This window comes from Rhineura floridana, chromosome 2 (genome assembly GCF_030035675.1).
Source record: "Rhineura floridana isolate rRhiFlo1 chromosome 2, rRhiFlo1.hap2, whole genome shotgun sequence".
Classification (NCBI taxonomy): Eukaryota; Metazoa; Chordata; class Lepidosauria; order Squamata; family Rhineuridae; genus Rhineura; species Rhineura floridana.
The window spans coordinates 27,253,628-27,269,781 of record NC_084481.1 but is presented as its reverse complement, the minus strand read 5'-3'; the positions used below and the strand labels follow the sequence as shown (position 1 = coordinate 27,269,781).

At 41.8% G+C, this 16,154-nt stretch overlaps 1 protein-coding gene across 4 annotated transcripts in view; it reads left to right on the top strand.

Moving 5' to 3' along the window:
- Positions 1 to 16,154, top strand: part of MYO1B (myosin IB) — a 198,814-nt gene that overhangs the window by 104,064 nt on the left and 78,596 nt on the right. For all 4 annotated transcript variants that reach the window (XM_061608188.1, XM_061608190.1, XM_061608189.1 and 1 more), the window contains exon 7: positions 6,576 to 6,639. In XM_061608188.1, coding sequence (XP_061464172.1) covers positions 6,576 to 6,639 — 64 coding nt within the window. The remainder of the gene's footprint in view (positions 1 to 6,575; positions 6,640 to 16,154) is intronic.

Here is a 16,154-nt window from a genome sequence, read left to right as displayed (position 1 = left end):
GTAGGTTTGCTGAAACAAAACAAGTAATGTTTTAAATAATGTAGACTGCCTAATGTCAATAGGCAGGATTCCAAAGCTCAGGTGCATCTAGAGAAAACACACACATTCTGTCAGAGGTCTGAATGATACTACTGAAACCATAGACACTGTTCTGTTAGGTTCCATATTTTTTTTTCCTCCTCTTGTCCTTTATATTAAAAAAATAGCATGTGCAACCCTTCTCCAGGTCTTTTCTCCTTCTGTTTATGGAGTGACATTGTTGGATCCAACCCAATGACAAGGCATAACCAGATTTGTCATTCATAAATGCTGTTGTGTAGGTGCATTTTCTGGAGTGTTTCCGAAAGCAAGGCAAAAATAGTTACTGTGGTATTCTAAGAAATATTTTGAACAGGAGAGTGAGAAGTCTTAACTACTCCACCTAATCATAACCTTAAATCCTAAATGTTGCAAGATGAACTCATGGAAGATGGTAAGGACATTGTCATATCATTCATATCACTCCCTTAATGCAAGGGCATGATATGTGAGTTTAACAGGTCATTTGATGGACAGTTGATAGATTATATACTGTTGGGGCGGAGGGAGATGACCTAGTTATTGTCATTTTTACCAGCTAGTGAGGCAGAAACAAATGATCTAATTAGAATTTTAATGTGTCTTACTACTATAATTAATTAATTAATTAATTAATTAATTAATTGAATTTCTTAGTCGCCCATCTGGCTGGCTATCCAGCCACTCTGGGTGACGTACAAAATAGGCATACAAATATAATAGACTTTAAAAAACTGAAAACAATAACAATAAAATCTAGCCCACCCCAAAAGCCTCCCTGAAGAGCCAGGTCTTCACGGCCCGGCGGAAACTCATTATAGAGGGGGCATGGCGGAGATAATTTGGGAGGGAGTTCCACAGGGTGGGGGCCACAATTGAAAAAGCCCTCTCTCTGGTCCTCACCAGTCTGGCTGTTTTGACTGATGGGATAGAGAGAAGTTCTTTTGAGACTGATCTTGTTGGGTGGCATACCTGATGATGTTGGAGGCGCTCCTTCAGATAGACTGGGCTGAGACTGTATAGGGATTTAAAGGTCAAAATCAACATCTTGAATTGGGCCTGGCAAGCAACTGGTAACCAGTGCAACTCTTTTAGCACTGGAGTTATGTGATCTCGCTGGCACCACCGCGTTCTGTACCAGTTGCAGCTTCCAGACCGTTTTCAAGGGTAGCCCCACATAGAGCACATTACAGTAGTCTAGGCGAGAGGAGACCAGGGCATGTACCACCGATGGGAGCAGATGATTGGGAAGGTAGGGGCTCAGCCTCCGTATCAGATAGAGTTGATACAGTGCTGCCCAGCTCACAGCCGAGATCTGAGCTTCCATGGACAGTTGGGAGTCAAGAATGATCCCGAGGCTGCGGACCTGGTCTATAAAAGCCGAGCCTTACATAGTTACCAAAAAAAAGCACCAAAAATGTTTGAAAACAGAATTTGTGGGCTGAGCATTCCTTCTGGTCTGAGTCAAGAAGAGTAGTAGCTACTAGTTGTCAGTGAGCGGGCTATGGGTGGAAAAGAAAAACTCACAAACCTCCTGGTCCTATTTTTTTCCTGCCTGCCTGCCTCTTCATGTGCGTTCAGCATTCAAGCAATGATGTAAAAGGAAGGAGAAGCAGCAGCTTCTGCCACCTGCTGCATCTCTTCTTGGGAGCAGTGCTGTGGGTTGGGTCCAGATGGAGATAGGGGAAGCAAATGGGCAGTGGTCATGGTGGCAAGGCAGATGACCCACTGACAGCAATCCCCTTCTCCAAATGTGAAGTTTATGCTTCCTTTTTTGTTTCCTTCTCTTGCTTTTTTGCTTTCTCCTGGTGTCTAGAACAACAAATCAAGCTGTTTCCCCATATATCAGGGGTGGGAATCCTGTGGCCCTTCAGATCAGTCCTAGCCAGGATGGCCAAATGGTCAGAGTTGCCGTGAGCTGTAATCCATCAATATTTAGACCATGCCTGTTGTATACCTGCAAATCCTCCGTCGCTCTTCTTTTTCCCCCAGTAGAGCTTTACTCTGAGCACTTCAGTGCATTCTGCTACTGCTTAGTCCTTCACCTCTCAATTTTTGCCTTGTCTACCTCTCCTGGTCTCTGATTGTTCTAGGCCAGTTGTGGCTAACCTTTTCTGGCCTGAGGTCCACATTCATCCTTGGCCAGCCCTCAGAGGGCCACATGCCAGTGGTGGGTATGGCCAAAAAGTGGGTGTGCCCCACCCCACACTCTCACACAGACATAGGCAGATCCTCCCCCCAATGCAGAACATCTGAGGAGGGGGTTATCAGCCCCTTTCTGCTTATCAGTCGATCAGTCTGATGACAGGCAGGCCCCATCTTTCCACCCACCCCAGCACTGTGCCATTTAAATTCGTTTGCTTTTTGGTGCTGCCAAGATCAGTGGGGTACTTGAGTGCCACATCAGGCTCTCAAGTTAGCCACCCCTGTTCTAGTCAAAATCCAGATCATTTCTGTGTGCTGCAGAACAGTTCACAATTTGGGGTGAAACAAATACTAATATTAATATATAACACTTGTGCAGAAGTGGTAGATGACTTGCTTTCCCCCCCCCATCCACAGTTGTGCGTTGCACTCCTAGAAACATAACTGTTGATCTTTTGCTTGAAAACTGTGATGGATTTGAACATAATCGTTTAACCCTTTGCAAAATATTACAGAATTTGTAATTGAATAGTCATGGACAACCTTAAACTGAAAATGTTGCAGATTAGGTGAAAACCATCCTTCTCCACAATTTTTGAAAATCCACAGAAAGTTCTTCTAAACTGGTTTGAAATATCAGCTCTGTGGCTTGTCCATAATCTGTTCTTGGATACAGGCTTTATGGCTGTTGTCATTGTAAATAGAAATGTCTGTCACTCTTATTAAGTCTCTGTTAAGTAAGTAAATAAGTTGCTCTGAAGTGGAAAAGTAAATGAGAAGGCAAGGAGGGAAGCTGCACTTGTACTATAAAAAGAAAAATAGTTGTGGCAGCAGGATGCTAATATTTGTCCCCAGAAAGTTAAGGAGAAGAAGCATTATTTCATTATTTTGAATCAGTGGAGACGCTTACCAGGGCAATCCAGGCTGAAATGCCTTCACAACCCTGAATTTACTACCTGACTTTCTACACACAGGGTTTGTTTGCACACCATTATATGGGCAACAGTTTGTCTTAAACTCCCTATGGATGTTTAGAAGTCCCTTAACCCTTTCCACTGTGCTGAGAAAGTTCCCTCCAACACTAAAGCGTCCACTTGGTGAAACCTTCACTCTCTGACCCAAGTCTTTGCGTGAGTGGAGTTCTTGGCAAAATATGTGAGTCTTTGGAGGAAAAGTAAACAGTATGGAGCACAGTTTTATAATGTACAAACAAGCACCCTAAAGCACACACCTACCTAAGGGGAAATCCCCCCCAATGCAACGCATAATATCATAGAGCTGCTGTTACACCAAAGTACTCAAAACTACTAAAACTTTCCAGTTTAGTTTCCAACAGAGAAATACCCAAACCCACCACCACACCCCAGGAAATTACTTATAAAACAGCCCCACCTGTATGCAAGCAGGAAACACTTTCAGAAAGCCAACCAGATAGCCAGACTACTTCTCATCTTGCCACCTCAGTTGCACACTTTCTGTCAGTAAAGATGCATTTTGATTAATGATCAAACGTTATTGATTAACAAAATTAAGAGAATGATAGGTGAAAGCAACCCATAATGCAAGTGATTGAATACAAAAGGGAGGTGATGTGGAAAGGATCAGTCGCCAGTGGGGTTAGCAGCTAGCCGCTACAGGTGGTGCAAGCAAAGATATGTGGCACAAGTCAGTAGTAGCCTGAAATTCAGGGAAAGTGGGGATAATAGTCCCAAATAAACTAGGATATCACATACCTGATTGCCCTGGACTGAAGATGCCCTGCATTCGCTTGCCAGCAATTGAATGGCTGAGGAAGATAGTTTTCCTGTTCTCCATCCATGGACAATACATACCTGTCTTCACCTTGGCTAGACAGGTTTAGGTGCTCCTCCATCAGGATGTCTCCCCCCATCTCGCAGATGTTGTGGAAGATACAGCAAACAGTGATGACATCAGCGACAAGGTCTTCCTCTACTTCTAGCAAGGTGTTAAAGTGATCTCCACCTTGCTTTTACACACCCAAAGGCTTGCTCTGCAAGTGGCCTCACTCTACTGTAGTAGTATTGACGTTTCTGTTGTAGTAGTATTTCTGTTGTAGTAATATTGACGTTTCTGTGGATGCTCAATTGACTAGCTCTGCCAGAATGGGGAGGAAGGTGCTCCCCTTAAGCAATGTTGTGGCTTCTCCCAGAAACACTGGTGAACAAATCTAGGAGTCATTATTTGTCAACCACTACTGGACAGGAACTCTGAAGCTGTCGCTCAAATGTCAAATCTAAAAGGGTGGTTGTTGGCAACTTGTAATGGAAGGATATCATGCTGGGTTTCACTCCTGAGCATTTTTTCTGGGTGTTGATTTCCTTGAACTTCATGCCATTCATTTTCTTCCTGCACTGGGTGGCATTTTGATAGTAGCCCTGCTGGCACATTTCACATCCAAATTCCTCCTGTATGTGCAGTGAGAGCTGGAGATCTATGAACACGCAGCCTCCTCATTTGACCAGAATGTCACTCATATTCTGTGGGATGCCATATGTTGAGAGTCAAGGGATGCCGTGGATTGCGTACCCTGTGATTCCTCCTCATTCAGAAGATGTAATTGTCCTTTTAGCTTATGGTTTCATCCCAGAAGAGCAAGATTTCATGAAGAAAGATCTCAGAGTGCCTACTATGAATCTAGGAAGTGGTTCCCTAAAAGTATGTGCACCAGGTCACCTACATCAGGGATTTTTTATTTCTGGATGCATGAAAGTGGAACTGAGACTTCAGGGCACCATGTGGATTGCAACTCAGTTGTTTGCTGTAGAGGTGCTAATTACCCTGCAGCCATGAGTTGCAAATTGCTGGCAACCATCTTTTCTTATGGACAGTATTCAATTTAAAGCTCACTATTTCTGATTATAAGGAGTTTGAACTTTTTTTCAACTCTTCCAGTTTTACCTATGAGGATGCTCTCTTTTTTTAACAACTGCCATGTAACCCTGTATTTTAAAAAAAATAAAAATTCACATATAAATGGTTGTTACAGTTTAATAAGGTAAATTTACATGTCAGCAGGGAGTATTGAGCTGCAGTTGCTTTACATGTTCCTCTCCTCAGCAGCAGCTATGATTCTGTGAAGCTGTCTGCCCTGAAAAGGGGTTGTAGTGGAGGAGTGGAGCGGGGAAAGGAACCTGTTGCCAGGCAGAGTTAGGAGCAAGTTCTTCAGGTTTTATTCGTGCTCTGCTCTTGCCACTTGGCTCTGTAGTTTGGCGAGTGTCTGGGGTAGGGCAAGCGGGCATGGCTTGGCCAAACAGATCAAATGGGAAATCCTGGTAAGCCTAATTAAGTTTGTGGGGCAGAGATTCCCCATCCCATTATAGATCAGAAATGGGGAACTTGTGGCTCTCTGGATGTAGTTGAACTACAAGTCCGATAATCCCTGACCATTGGCCATGCTGATTGGGGGTGATGAGCGCAGAGTCCTACAGCATCTGCAGGGTGCCAGATTTCCCGTACCTGGTGTAGAAGGGGGGGAAATCCAATATTTAACGAAGGAGGAGAAAAAGTAAGCATCACCAGCATAGCTCCCTCGCAGTGGTTGTGAGTTGATGTAATGCGAGCTACCTTACTTGAGGATGTGATAGTCCTTACAGAGTTTGCCTCCTGTCTTTGAGTCCAGTAGCTAATTGCTATGCTAATGATGATTGGGGAGATTTTGGGTGCATGAATTGTTCTACCAGTGCATCTAATTGGCCAACTGTACAACCATACAGAGACAAGGTTTTAAAAGCTTTTCAATAGTCCATCTTTGATATGCTGTTTTCTTTCACATACTTTCTTCTCAAGTTACCTACAAAGAACTTTACTCAGGTAAATTTCCAAAAGACTTATCCAAGGAGTGTCCTTGCATCAATACTTGTCACTTTTTCTAGTCTGGTAGCTATGGTAAGCTACATGCATATGAAGTAAGTAGGCAATAAATGCCAGGAACTTGGTGAATGGTGATACTGGTAAATCTTTGGATAATAGGCCCAGAGGAGGATATTGGGGAAATTTGACTTGTACTAATAAAGTCAAGGTGTGTTCAAAATCCTTCTGTAAACAGCCAGATGTTGTCCTTATGGTGTTTGTTGTTGTAGTTGCAGTTGCTGAAAGTTTCATACTGAGTTAACTTAGATGATCTGGCCTCCAAGCAACAGCTAATGTAATAGCTTGGCTCTTATGAACTGTCACATTTAACCCAGTTAGAGTGCAGCTAGGAAGATGTTATCTAAAGCTTATTAGCTGTCATTTACATTTAAATACACACATCAAGGCAATGGAATTTCTCTGCAACATCTCTGATTTAGGATCTAAGGGCAGCTTAAAACTTTTTGTTTTATGCAAATTTTTCAAATCTGTTCTCTTCACAGGGCAAGTATATGGACATTGAATTTGATTTCAAAGGAGATCCGCTTGGAGGAGTTATAAGCAATTGTAAGTACTGGCATAGATTTGTGTGTGTAGATGCATTTTTATGGATTTCATTATACCGCTCAAAAGGAGGTATAATTTATATTGGGAATAATTGACTGGCATAATTCCTCAAATCTGCAGTTTGCAAAAAGGATGGAAAACTGGCTCTGGCTATTAAACACTAGATTGTTTTTGCCAAACTAGATGTTATGTGTTTTCCCATAAGGGTGTTTCATAAGGGCTCTCCCTCCCCACCACAAGTGCAAAGCAACCGTCAGTAGTTTCAGGTTGAGCAGAGGATTTGGACAGGTGTGTATGTGTGTGACACTGAACCCTTTCCTTGCCTGTCATTTGCTCAAAACCTCCTTACCCAGCTCCATTCCCTATCCTGAAGGGAAAATATTTGGGGACCTGAGGTCATACAGCTGCTTTGCATAAATGAAGTGTGTGTGTGTATGAGCTTTTTCTATCATAGAATGAATTATATATAGCACTGGGTCCAATCTATCAGATCCACATTATTCCCAACTAAGCAAAAGCATAGAAAAACACACTGCTCTTTGATGCATTATCTTCCAGCTCTCTCATTAAACTGAGCTTCCCTTCATGGAATTTTCTTATGACTCAACATTATGACATCGTAATTCACTCAGTCAGATGCTTTATGTGCATTTATTTTTTGCTTTAGCCAATTTTACTTGAAGAACCGTAGCCTAAACTGCCTAAGCCTGTTCATCGAATTAAATCCCTATCCTGTGCCTGTCCGTCACACACCAGTCACATGCTTCCATTCTGTAGAATTGAGAAGGAAGTAGCTTTTAATTGAACTCTGGTCATTCCTGAGTTGTTGCAGTAAAGTATGAAGTCGCCTATAAAAGCTAGTGCTTTTATCTCAAGGTATTAATAACATTCTGGATTTCACTAGGGTCCACTCAGTAACAAATCTTCCTCTCTCTATACTTCTCAATGGAATAAGCTCTTGCTTAAAGAAAGTGCTATCATCCCATCTCCCGTCACACTAGCCTCCAGGCAAATAGTTAAAACGAGACCCTTTGATCTAAAAATGCCAGTCTCATTGGAAGTTTCCTTTTAAATGCGTTAAACTTGAAATCAAAGAACTGCAATTCCCCTTTTAATGTATTCTAGTCTAAAATAACATATGGGGGGAATAGAGTTGAAACATTTAGTCAATTAATCAGCTAGATGAATTGATTAAAAAGTTGTCTCCAGCTGAGGCAGCAGACTATATTTTTTTATTTTGTTTTTATTTTAGAATTAACTGTATTGGGTTAATACAGTTAATGCTGAGGATTAGTGTTGTACTCATGCATATCGTCCTTCCATCTTGTATTTTCTTTCACACTCTTAATCAAGACTTCTGGGGTACATTAAATAATAGTTTCCTCTTACCTCTAGACCATGTGCTAAGCTCTGTGGTTTAAACTTCAGTTACAAATCAGGTTTGCAATCTAAGACTTGATCCTGGTTTCTAAGCCAGGATTGTGACCAGAGCTTAAAGCAACAGATTCCTTGTTGAGACATAATGCAAAATTGTATTCTAACAAATTGCACAAGCCTTACATTTAGGTGTATGACAGAGGAGGAGGAATGAGTATGCAGGCACAATGGCTAATTTTCAGTCCATTTAAACCATGGTTTATTGGATTGAGAATGCTATGGTTTATGAGGCTGTAAAGGACCAAGCCTTGCACAGGGAATGCTGGTGTGCTACATCATGGCTATTAGCCATGATGGCTGTCAGGGCCGGCCCCAGGCATGTCAGGGCCCTTGGGCACCAGCCTGCCCCTGGCACTCCCCTTCTGCGATTCGCAGCAGGACTGGTACCGCAGATTGCAGAGTGGGAGCTCCCAAGCCACCCGCCATTTCCCCGCTCTACTTACCTTTCTCTGTGCTGTTTTTTCAGCTGCATGCACTACATGTGCATTGCTGCCATCAACCAAGATGGCAGCAGAGGCTTCAGCCCCTTAGGGAAACCTCAGCCTCCATCTTGATTGATGGCAACCCTGTGCGTGAAGTGCGCACAGCTGCAAAAAACAGAAGAGAGAAAGGTAGGTGAAGCAGGGGAATGTCAGGCGGCTCGGAAGCTCCTGTCCTGTGATCCCCAGCAGCAGTCCTGCTGCGGATTGGGGAAGGGGAGCGCAGGGGCCCCTGTAGCCCCAGGGCCCCACCTGGCCACCCTTTAGAGCCAGCCCAGATGGCTGTGCTCTGCCACCATAGTCAGAGTCAGTATGTGAAAGCCAGTTGCCTGTAGCTGCAGAAGGAGAGAGTGCTCTTGCACACAGATCCTGCTTATGGGCTTCCCATGAGCATCTAGTTGGCCACTGTAAGAACAGGGTGCTGGACTAGATGGTCCACTGGCCAGATCCAGCAGGCTCTTCTTATGTGCTAATGTGTGTGAACTATCCAATTTGCTGTATTGAACACTGGCAACTGCACATCCACTTTTAAAAATTACTTAGTTTTAAATATTTTGGATTGTATTCAACTAAGTCCCACTCACAGTAGACCATTGAAATTAATGAACAAATTAGTCATGTTTATTAACTTCACTGGGTCTGCTCTGAGTAGAAATAGCATTGAATACCACCCTTTAAGCCTAGGGCGTAGTCTTGAAGGCACATGATAGTGCGTGCTGTGGTTAAGCAGATTTGGGTCTGGTCAGAGCCTGAAGACTTGCTGGGAGCTCCATGCACATTGAGTTCATGATGGAGGAGTGATGGTGGAATAAAAATGTAATGCCACAATTAGTTCTCTTGTAGTCCCATCCCCCCTCAGATAAGCGAGGCACTGCAGCGCTACAAATAATGCTTTGTCTTTTCCAATTTGTTAGCTGAGAGAGAAAAAGAGAGTGAAGGGGGGGTAATGGAGGCACAAAATGCTGCTGCTCTCATCTGAGAAGGATCCCTGAGTTTGCGCATTACCTTTCAGTGCCATAATGATAGACTAGAAAATAACTATGGAGCTATGTACAGTAATGGCTGTTTAGAAAGCTTTTAATCAATATGGGCATATTTGCAACCCAAACGGTAGAGTAAGACTATAATTAAATACCAAATCTGTTCTTCCCTCACAAACACTAAGAGACAAGCAAGGACTCTTGGTTTTTATTTGGGAAGCAAAGGGACTTCACTCTCCCCCCTCCCCACTCTTTCTATAATGGAGAAAATGTGTGAAGTAACCAAATTCTCCCAACCTCACTGTGTTCCTTGATTTTGACGTTTTAAATTATGTACATATGTGGAATACAACAGCAGTATACTCAGAAACGTTTCATATTGTTTTATAATTTTATCATTGACAATCTCCATTGATGAAGAAATGCTACTTTTTAATGTTCAGATATTGAAGGATTACTTTTTGACTGCCATTTTATCATTTGATTATAATGGTTTCCCTAGTCACTTTCTGGAAATGCCACCATATGGTTTTAAGTTGTTAGCCCATTTTATGAGCCCACAGAGTTTCCAATGCCATCTTCTGGACCTATGAAACTTGCCTGTGTCCCCTTGCTGCAGTTCTGTTTTTCTCTGGAGGCCACAGATTGTTGCCACAGCGAAGCGCCCTTAACCTGCCAAATGTCAGGTTATCCAAATGTCAGGATATCCAAATTTGACCTTTTTAAAGGAAGCAAATTCTCATGCCATTATGAGTGCTCCAAAGTTTTGCTGGTCCATCTCTCTCAGTCCTCTTCTCTACACAGTATCTGGATCACATGCAGGGCTTTGCTTCATTCAGGATGTGCTCCTCATTGAGAAAGATGTGAGAAATGTATTGGCATGCCAGACCAGGCGCCCCTCAGATTTTGTTTTGTTTGCTGTTCTGAGGTGGGAGAAGTCTATCTCTGGCTCCTTTTCCAATTCCTGCCTGGTAGAACAGTCAAGAAAATATTTGTCCTTTACTCCTGACATATCAGGACGTTTTCATGTAACCTGAGAGTAAAAGTCCTATGAAAAGCTTTTCAAACTTTTTTCTATAGTGTGGTAGCTGGGCATGTATAATATAGGTGTGTGTTGCTCTGGTGCATGCACGAAAAGTCACTTTTAGATTGCATGGATCTATTATGGAGGGTTTTTTGTAGTCCCTTAGTGCTTTTGTAAACCTCTCTTCCAGCTCCTCTGTGCCCTGCTACTGTACCTTTCTGTTAAAGAATACCACTCTACCTACCAAATCAGTGTAATGGTCATATTAAAAAGATTTTTTTCCTGTAGTGTAGGTTTAAAAGCTTGAATTACATCTATACAATTAACAGGCTGAAGCAAAGATCATTATTTTAATGACTCAGTATGTCCCTTTCTAAAGAGCTAACTAAGCTCCTAATAATGCTCTGATTTTCTGCTCTGATTCAGTTCTGAATTTGCTGCTGCTCTGCAGAAGAAGCAGTAATCCTTGTCTGGGCGGAGTTTCTCTGTCCAAGGTTCCTCCACCCTTTTTCCCCCTTGGTAGCCCTTTGGGATGAGACATGGAAGGAAGTGTGTGGTTTGTCAGGCTGCAAGTTTATATTTAACTTTCAACTTGGTTGCCTGCCACACACACAAAACCAGGGGTCCCTACTGTGTAATGGAACAAGAGGAAGTGACTAAATATAACTGTTCCTGGATAACTCAGAATATATTATATTACTGACATTTTTTTCTTGCTTGAGATATATATTAATTCCTTTCCTAAATGTGAATTCAATTTGTAATGCAAATGAGAGAATGAGAAATGAAATGTTGTATGATCAAAAAAAGGAGGACGGACTTTGTGTGGCACATCTTACCAACTGTAAAAGTTTAGGAGAGGTGGTGTTTATGTATGTAGACTAGTCAGCCTTAAATCGTGGTTTGTTGCTAGCTTATGGGACTTAGCTTTTTAGAGAGCAGCAAACCATGATCCTGGGTTCAAATGAGAAGCCAAGCTTAATTGCATCTTCCCAGTTTGCTTCTCCTACTTATGCTGGGGAGGAGCAAGCAGGAGCAATTGGGCAGAGTGCACTCGCACTCTCCTCTTGCACAATAAAGCATGATAAGCCATTACCGTGGCTTATCGTGACATGGAAATATGGCCATAGTGCTGGCTAGGGAATAGATCTGTTGGCCAGTGCCGGTGAAAACATTCCATCAAACTAACAGGCTTAGGATTCGAGTTCGTTCTTTGTCCACAAGCTGTTGCTTTTACCAATCCATTTTTTCCCTCAGAAAACATACTGATATTAATATTGATATTTTAAAGGAAAATATATTTTAAAGAAAATATGGATATTTTAGAAGTGGATTTCCCCCCCCCCCCGAAAATAGCTGCAGAAGATCACTATATAAAAATCTGATCCACAATGATAGCGAATTAATAGAAAATTTGGTACCAAATCTGAATAGGGTAGAATTCCAGCACATCCCTAGTGCTAACTGCTGTCGAGCATTTGCTTTTTAATTTTTTATTGGTTTTGTTTATATATGCAAAAAAAAAAAATTGTTGAGGTATCGGAAGAAAAATATAAATACTACCACTCATAGCTTATCTCATGATTCTTGGGTGTTGTACTATAATATACATATTATTTAAATTGAAAAATCTGATTTACAAAGTTTATAGCTAAGTTATATCTATCCTTTGTGTTCTCAATTTACAAGGTAACCTGTGGGGGTGGTGTGGAGGAAGGTCCATGTACATAACAAATATGACCAGTTAAATTATGGGACTAGATCAGAGAAAGCAGCTATTTTCAGCAGCTTATTTTGTTCTTCTTATGATTACTGTATTCTCAAGGCTGCCAAAGTTGGGGATAATGCATATCACTCTGATTTGTATGTAAAAATCCCTTGGTTTACCTATGTCTCTCATTAATCTAACTTTGTGGCTTTTTATGTAGCTTTTTATGTATATCAGTACTGTAAGCCTGTATAGGCAATCCTTGGCAACGTTTCTCCCTGTGGTAGTTTGGTCATTTGTACTATACTGCTGAGTGATAGAGAGAATTTTAGGACATATCGGATGGACATGTGTGGCAAAATGCACATGTATGTGGTAAATGAGTTTTTCTTACATTAATGGCACTCTGTAATTATTGCCAAAAGAGAGACAATCAGGAAACTTAAGTCCCCTAGTTCCTTACGCTGCCTGCAAGGTTTCAAATAATTTTTCTGTCAGATTTAGATTTAACATCAAACAATTTCATATTTGACTTGAGGTTATAAACTATTTACTAAAAGTGAGCTCCTGTGAGGAGATTTATCCTCACATCGGCATCAGTCATTTAGGACACATCCTACCCAGGCGCTTAGCAATTTTGCAGATAGATATACAAAAATTGCCAGCACGCATGTGCTTCTAACAACCTGCCTGCTGGCATTTACCTGTACACCACAGGGGATCTTTTGCAATGTGTCTGGCAAGTAACCTGCTGAATGGCAAATGCCACACCTGTTGTGTTAGCTTGCGAATCCTTTCGTGCATGCTTTCTGGGTGAAGGTTTGCCTAAAAAACTTGCATACAATTGTATGAATATAAGCTTTGTTTCTTTATTTTGGACACAGAGTTCATAATTGTTGGTGTAATTGGCTCCTTGAGGATTACGTCCCTACTTTTTTTTACGTTCTGTAGATGGTGCTACATGTTTGGGATCTCCAAGTGGGCATAATCTAACATTTGTTTCAAACAAGATTGGGAATGGTGGTTGCTTGTTACAATAAATATCTGGTTTCCTGCTTATAACAGCTTTCTGGAAAATTTCTGTAAGGACAGTGCTGCAAATGTTCTCCTTTGGAAATTGTTAATTACTTTAACTTCCCTCCTGAAGACAATCTGACAGAGAGTGGTACGTCTGACAAAAAAAACTGAACATGTTCATGAAACTGTTTATATAAGTCTCTCCAGGGGCATGTGAGTAATTGCAGCCAGGCGTGTGCAGTATCTTTATCAGTTGACTCTTTTTTCAAACAAATACATCTATGCTGGTCTTAGAACCATTTGTACATGAGGTCCTAAGTGTTTGACCAAAGGAGAAAGATATTGCAGAATTCCTTTACCATGTAGTCATTTTGAACAGGGAGAGAAAATATGCAAGATTTGTAGAGCTAATCTATTGAGTAAATTACTAGATATCAGAACAGCTTATTTATGTCAGTTGCATCTTTTTCCAAATGTCTACTAAGCAATGGTTACATCTGTATGCAGATGTGTTATCTAGTAGCTTGTGGTGGTCTCTGGCATGCATTGGGGTGTTTGTGAGAAAGAGAATCTCTCTCGTTAACTATTGCACTTCTGTTTCTAGTATAATTTCTAGCATGGGATGAAGCAAAAGCGGCCATGACATTTAGCCTCTGCTTGGGGGAAGGGGTTACACACATGGAGTTGTCCTTACTGTACTGTATAAAGACTACATTGTTAAAAACATCCAGAACCAAGTGGGACCCCCCCCCAAGTATGATCTGATCACTGCTGCATCTACCACACAATCCTTTCTTCAGCTGTGTCCATTTCCAGGTACTTTAGGTAAAATGTAGTATTACAGAGTGTACTAACAGTCTTTGTCAGTCCTTCCCAGTGCTTTGCAGTACAAACTTTCAGGCATGTCAGGGCAAGTAGATATGTGTCCTGAGTTGTTTTAAAACCTATTAAAGTCAACCTTACATAAATTGTATAGAATCAGAGTCCAAAGGGGATGCAGCAGGCCCTCCAGTCTTAAAGTAGAAAAGTAAACAAAAATAAAATCCAGTTCTCCTGTTCTGTACGGCCTCCAGGTTGTTTGTTAAAAAACATCTTATTCTCAACCCAGCAACAAAAAGGGGGGAGGAGGAGGATGTGTGGTTTTGTTCCAGCCCAAAGTCATGAGTAGCAGGGGAGGAGGCAGGGCTGTGGAGTTGGTACGCCAAACCTTCGACTCCGACTCCTCTATTTTTCTACTGTCCAACTCCGACTCCACCCAAAATTGCTTCCAACTCCACAGCCCTGGAAAGGGCTGTAAATGTATTTTTAAATTGGAAGCTCTCATAGGAGCATTTTTATCGCTGCCTGAATATGTGGTGATCTTGGCATCACAGCATTTGTCTTCATCTGGGTCCTGTGTCATACACTGACACACAAAATGTTTTCCATCTTGAGTTATGGTGAAATGCTCAATTACAGCTGACTTCATGGAAAGCTTCTTTGACATTTTGAATTTATATTTTTAAAAAATGTGTCAATCAAAATTTATTTTGAAGTTGGAGTTGGTACATTTCTACCGACTCCGACTCCACCCGAAATTGCTTCCAACTCCACGACTCTGACTCCGAATCCACAGCCCTGGGAGGAGGAGGGAAAGAAAAAAAATACTTTCAGCCGGGGAGGGGGGGAGTGTATATGTGTGATGGTGTTTCAGCTTTTAATGATGATCTCTATATATGTGTATGTCATACATGGTAAGGTAATATGCAAATAAATGTGCTTAAGAGAGTGAGTGTGTGTTTTGCAGCCAACCCAGAAGTTAGCATCAGGAATTTTCATGCTTAAATTTCCTCCTAATACTCATACGCTCTGCCCAAATGCCGTTACCCTGAGTCTTTAGTATGACAACCAAGAAGGAAAACTCAGCAAAGAAAGTTCGTTACCATACAGCACCTTAGTACATTTGCCCATGTATGTGCACAGAAAATAATAGATCTAGCTGAAAGGCAACACATACAGATCTGCATTAATTGTTGCAGTGCATCAGTAAAAGAAAGTACTCCAAACAAAACAAGAGACTGAAAGCTCATTTTATTGTATAACCTTAGAAGAGGGTGTGGCATGACAGTCGTGAAGGGACCTTGCCGTTCTGAATTTGCCACTACACTATTGTACTTGGTATACTTCAAGCGTACCTGTTGCTCTATAGTACCAAGTAGTCCATGATGCAGTGCCATTTGTCTGTGGTATATGAACAAATGTCATAACCGCAAGGATGGAGACAGTCACATGAGGAAGAGATGTGAACACCTGGGGGAAAATGGGGGGGGGGAGCCAGTGTTTTCCTTTTTTCCCCCTGAATTTTCCCGTTTTTAAATCTTTTCGCAGGCCTTCATATCTCTATGCATGGGTTTCCCCTCCCCTGATCTCCTCCCTGTCTTCTAGTGGTATGCCAGTTAGATGAGAAAGATACCTTCAACCAAACCCATCTTTGTGTTGGTGGTATTCACTTATATATTGTAGCTGTATGAGAAGGATTATGAGGAATTTGGTGCATGTGTGAGTGAAGGGGGACTTTGTCATACTGTCACATGACTACAGAGCAGAATGCAGTCCTCAGCTATATGTAAAAAGAGTCTAGCTCTGTAGCCAAAATGAACAGTTTGTAATTTGGAGGACAGATTTCTCAACTCAGACACTGGGGTCCTAGGGTTGCCAGGTTCAGGGCTTGAGACTGATCCTGTATCTTTAGGAGAAGAGAAAGGCAGCCAAGTGCAGGTGTTCTTGCCACATTGTAATGGGAAAAGCCACAAGGTGGAATTCTCCCTTCCCCCTGCACAGCTTTTAAAGATACAGAAGAGACCTCTTAGAGGCTGGGCCTGGCAACCAAG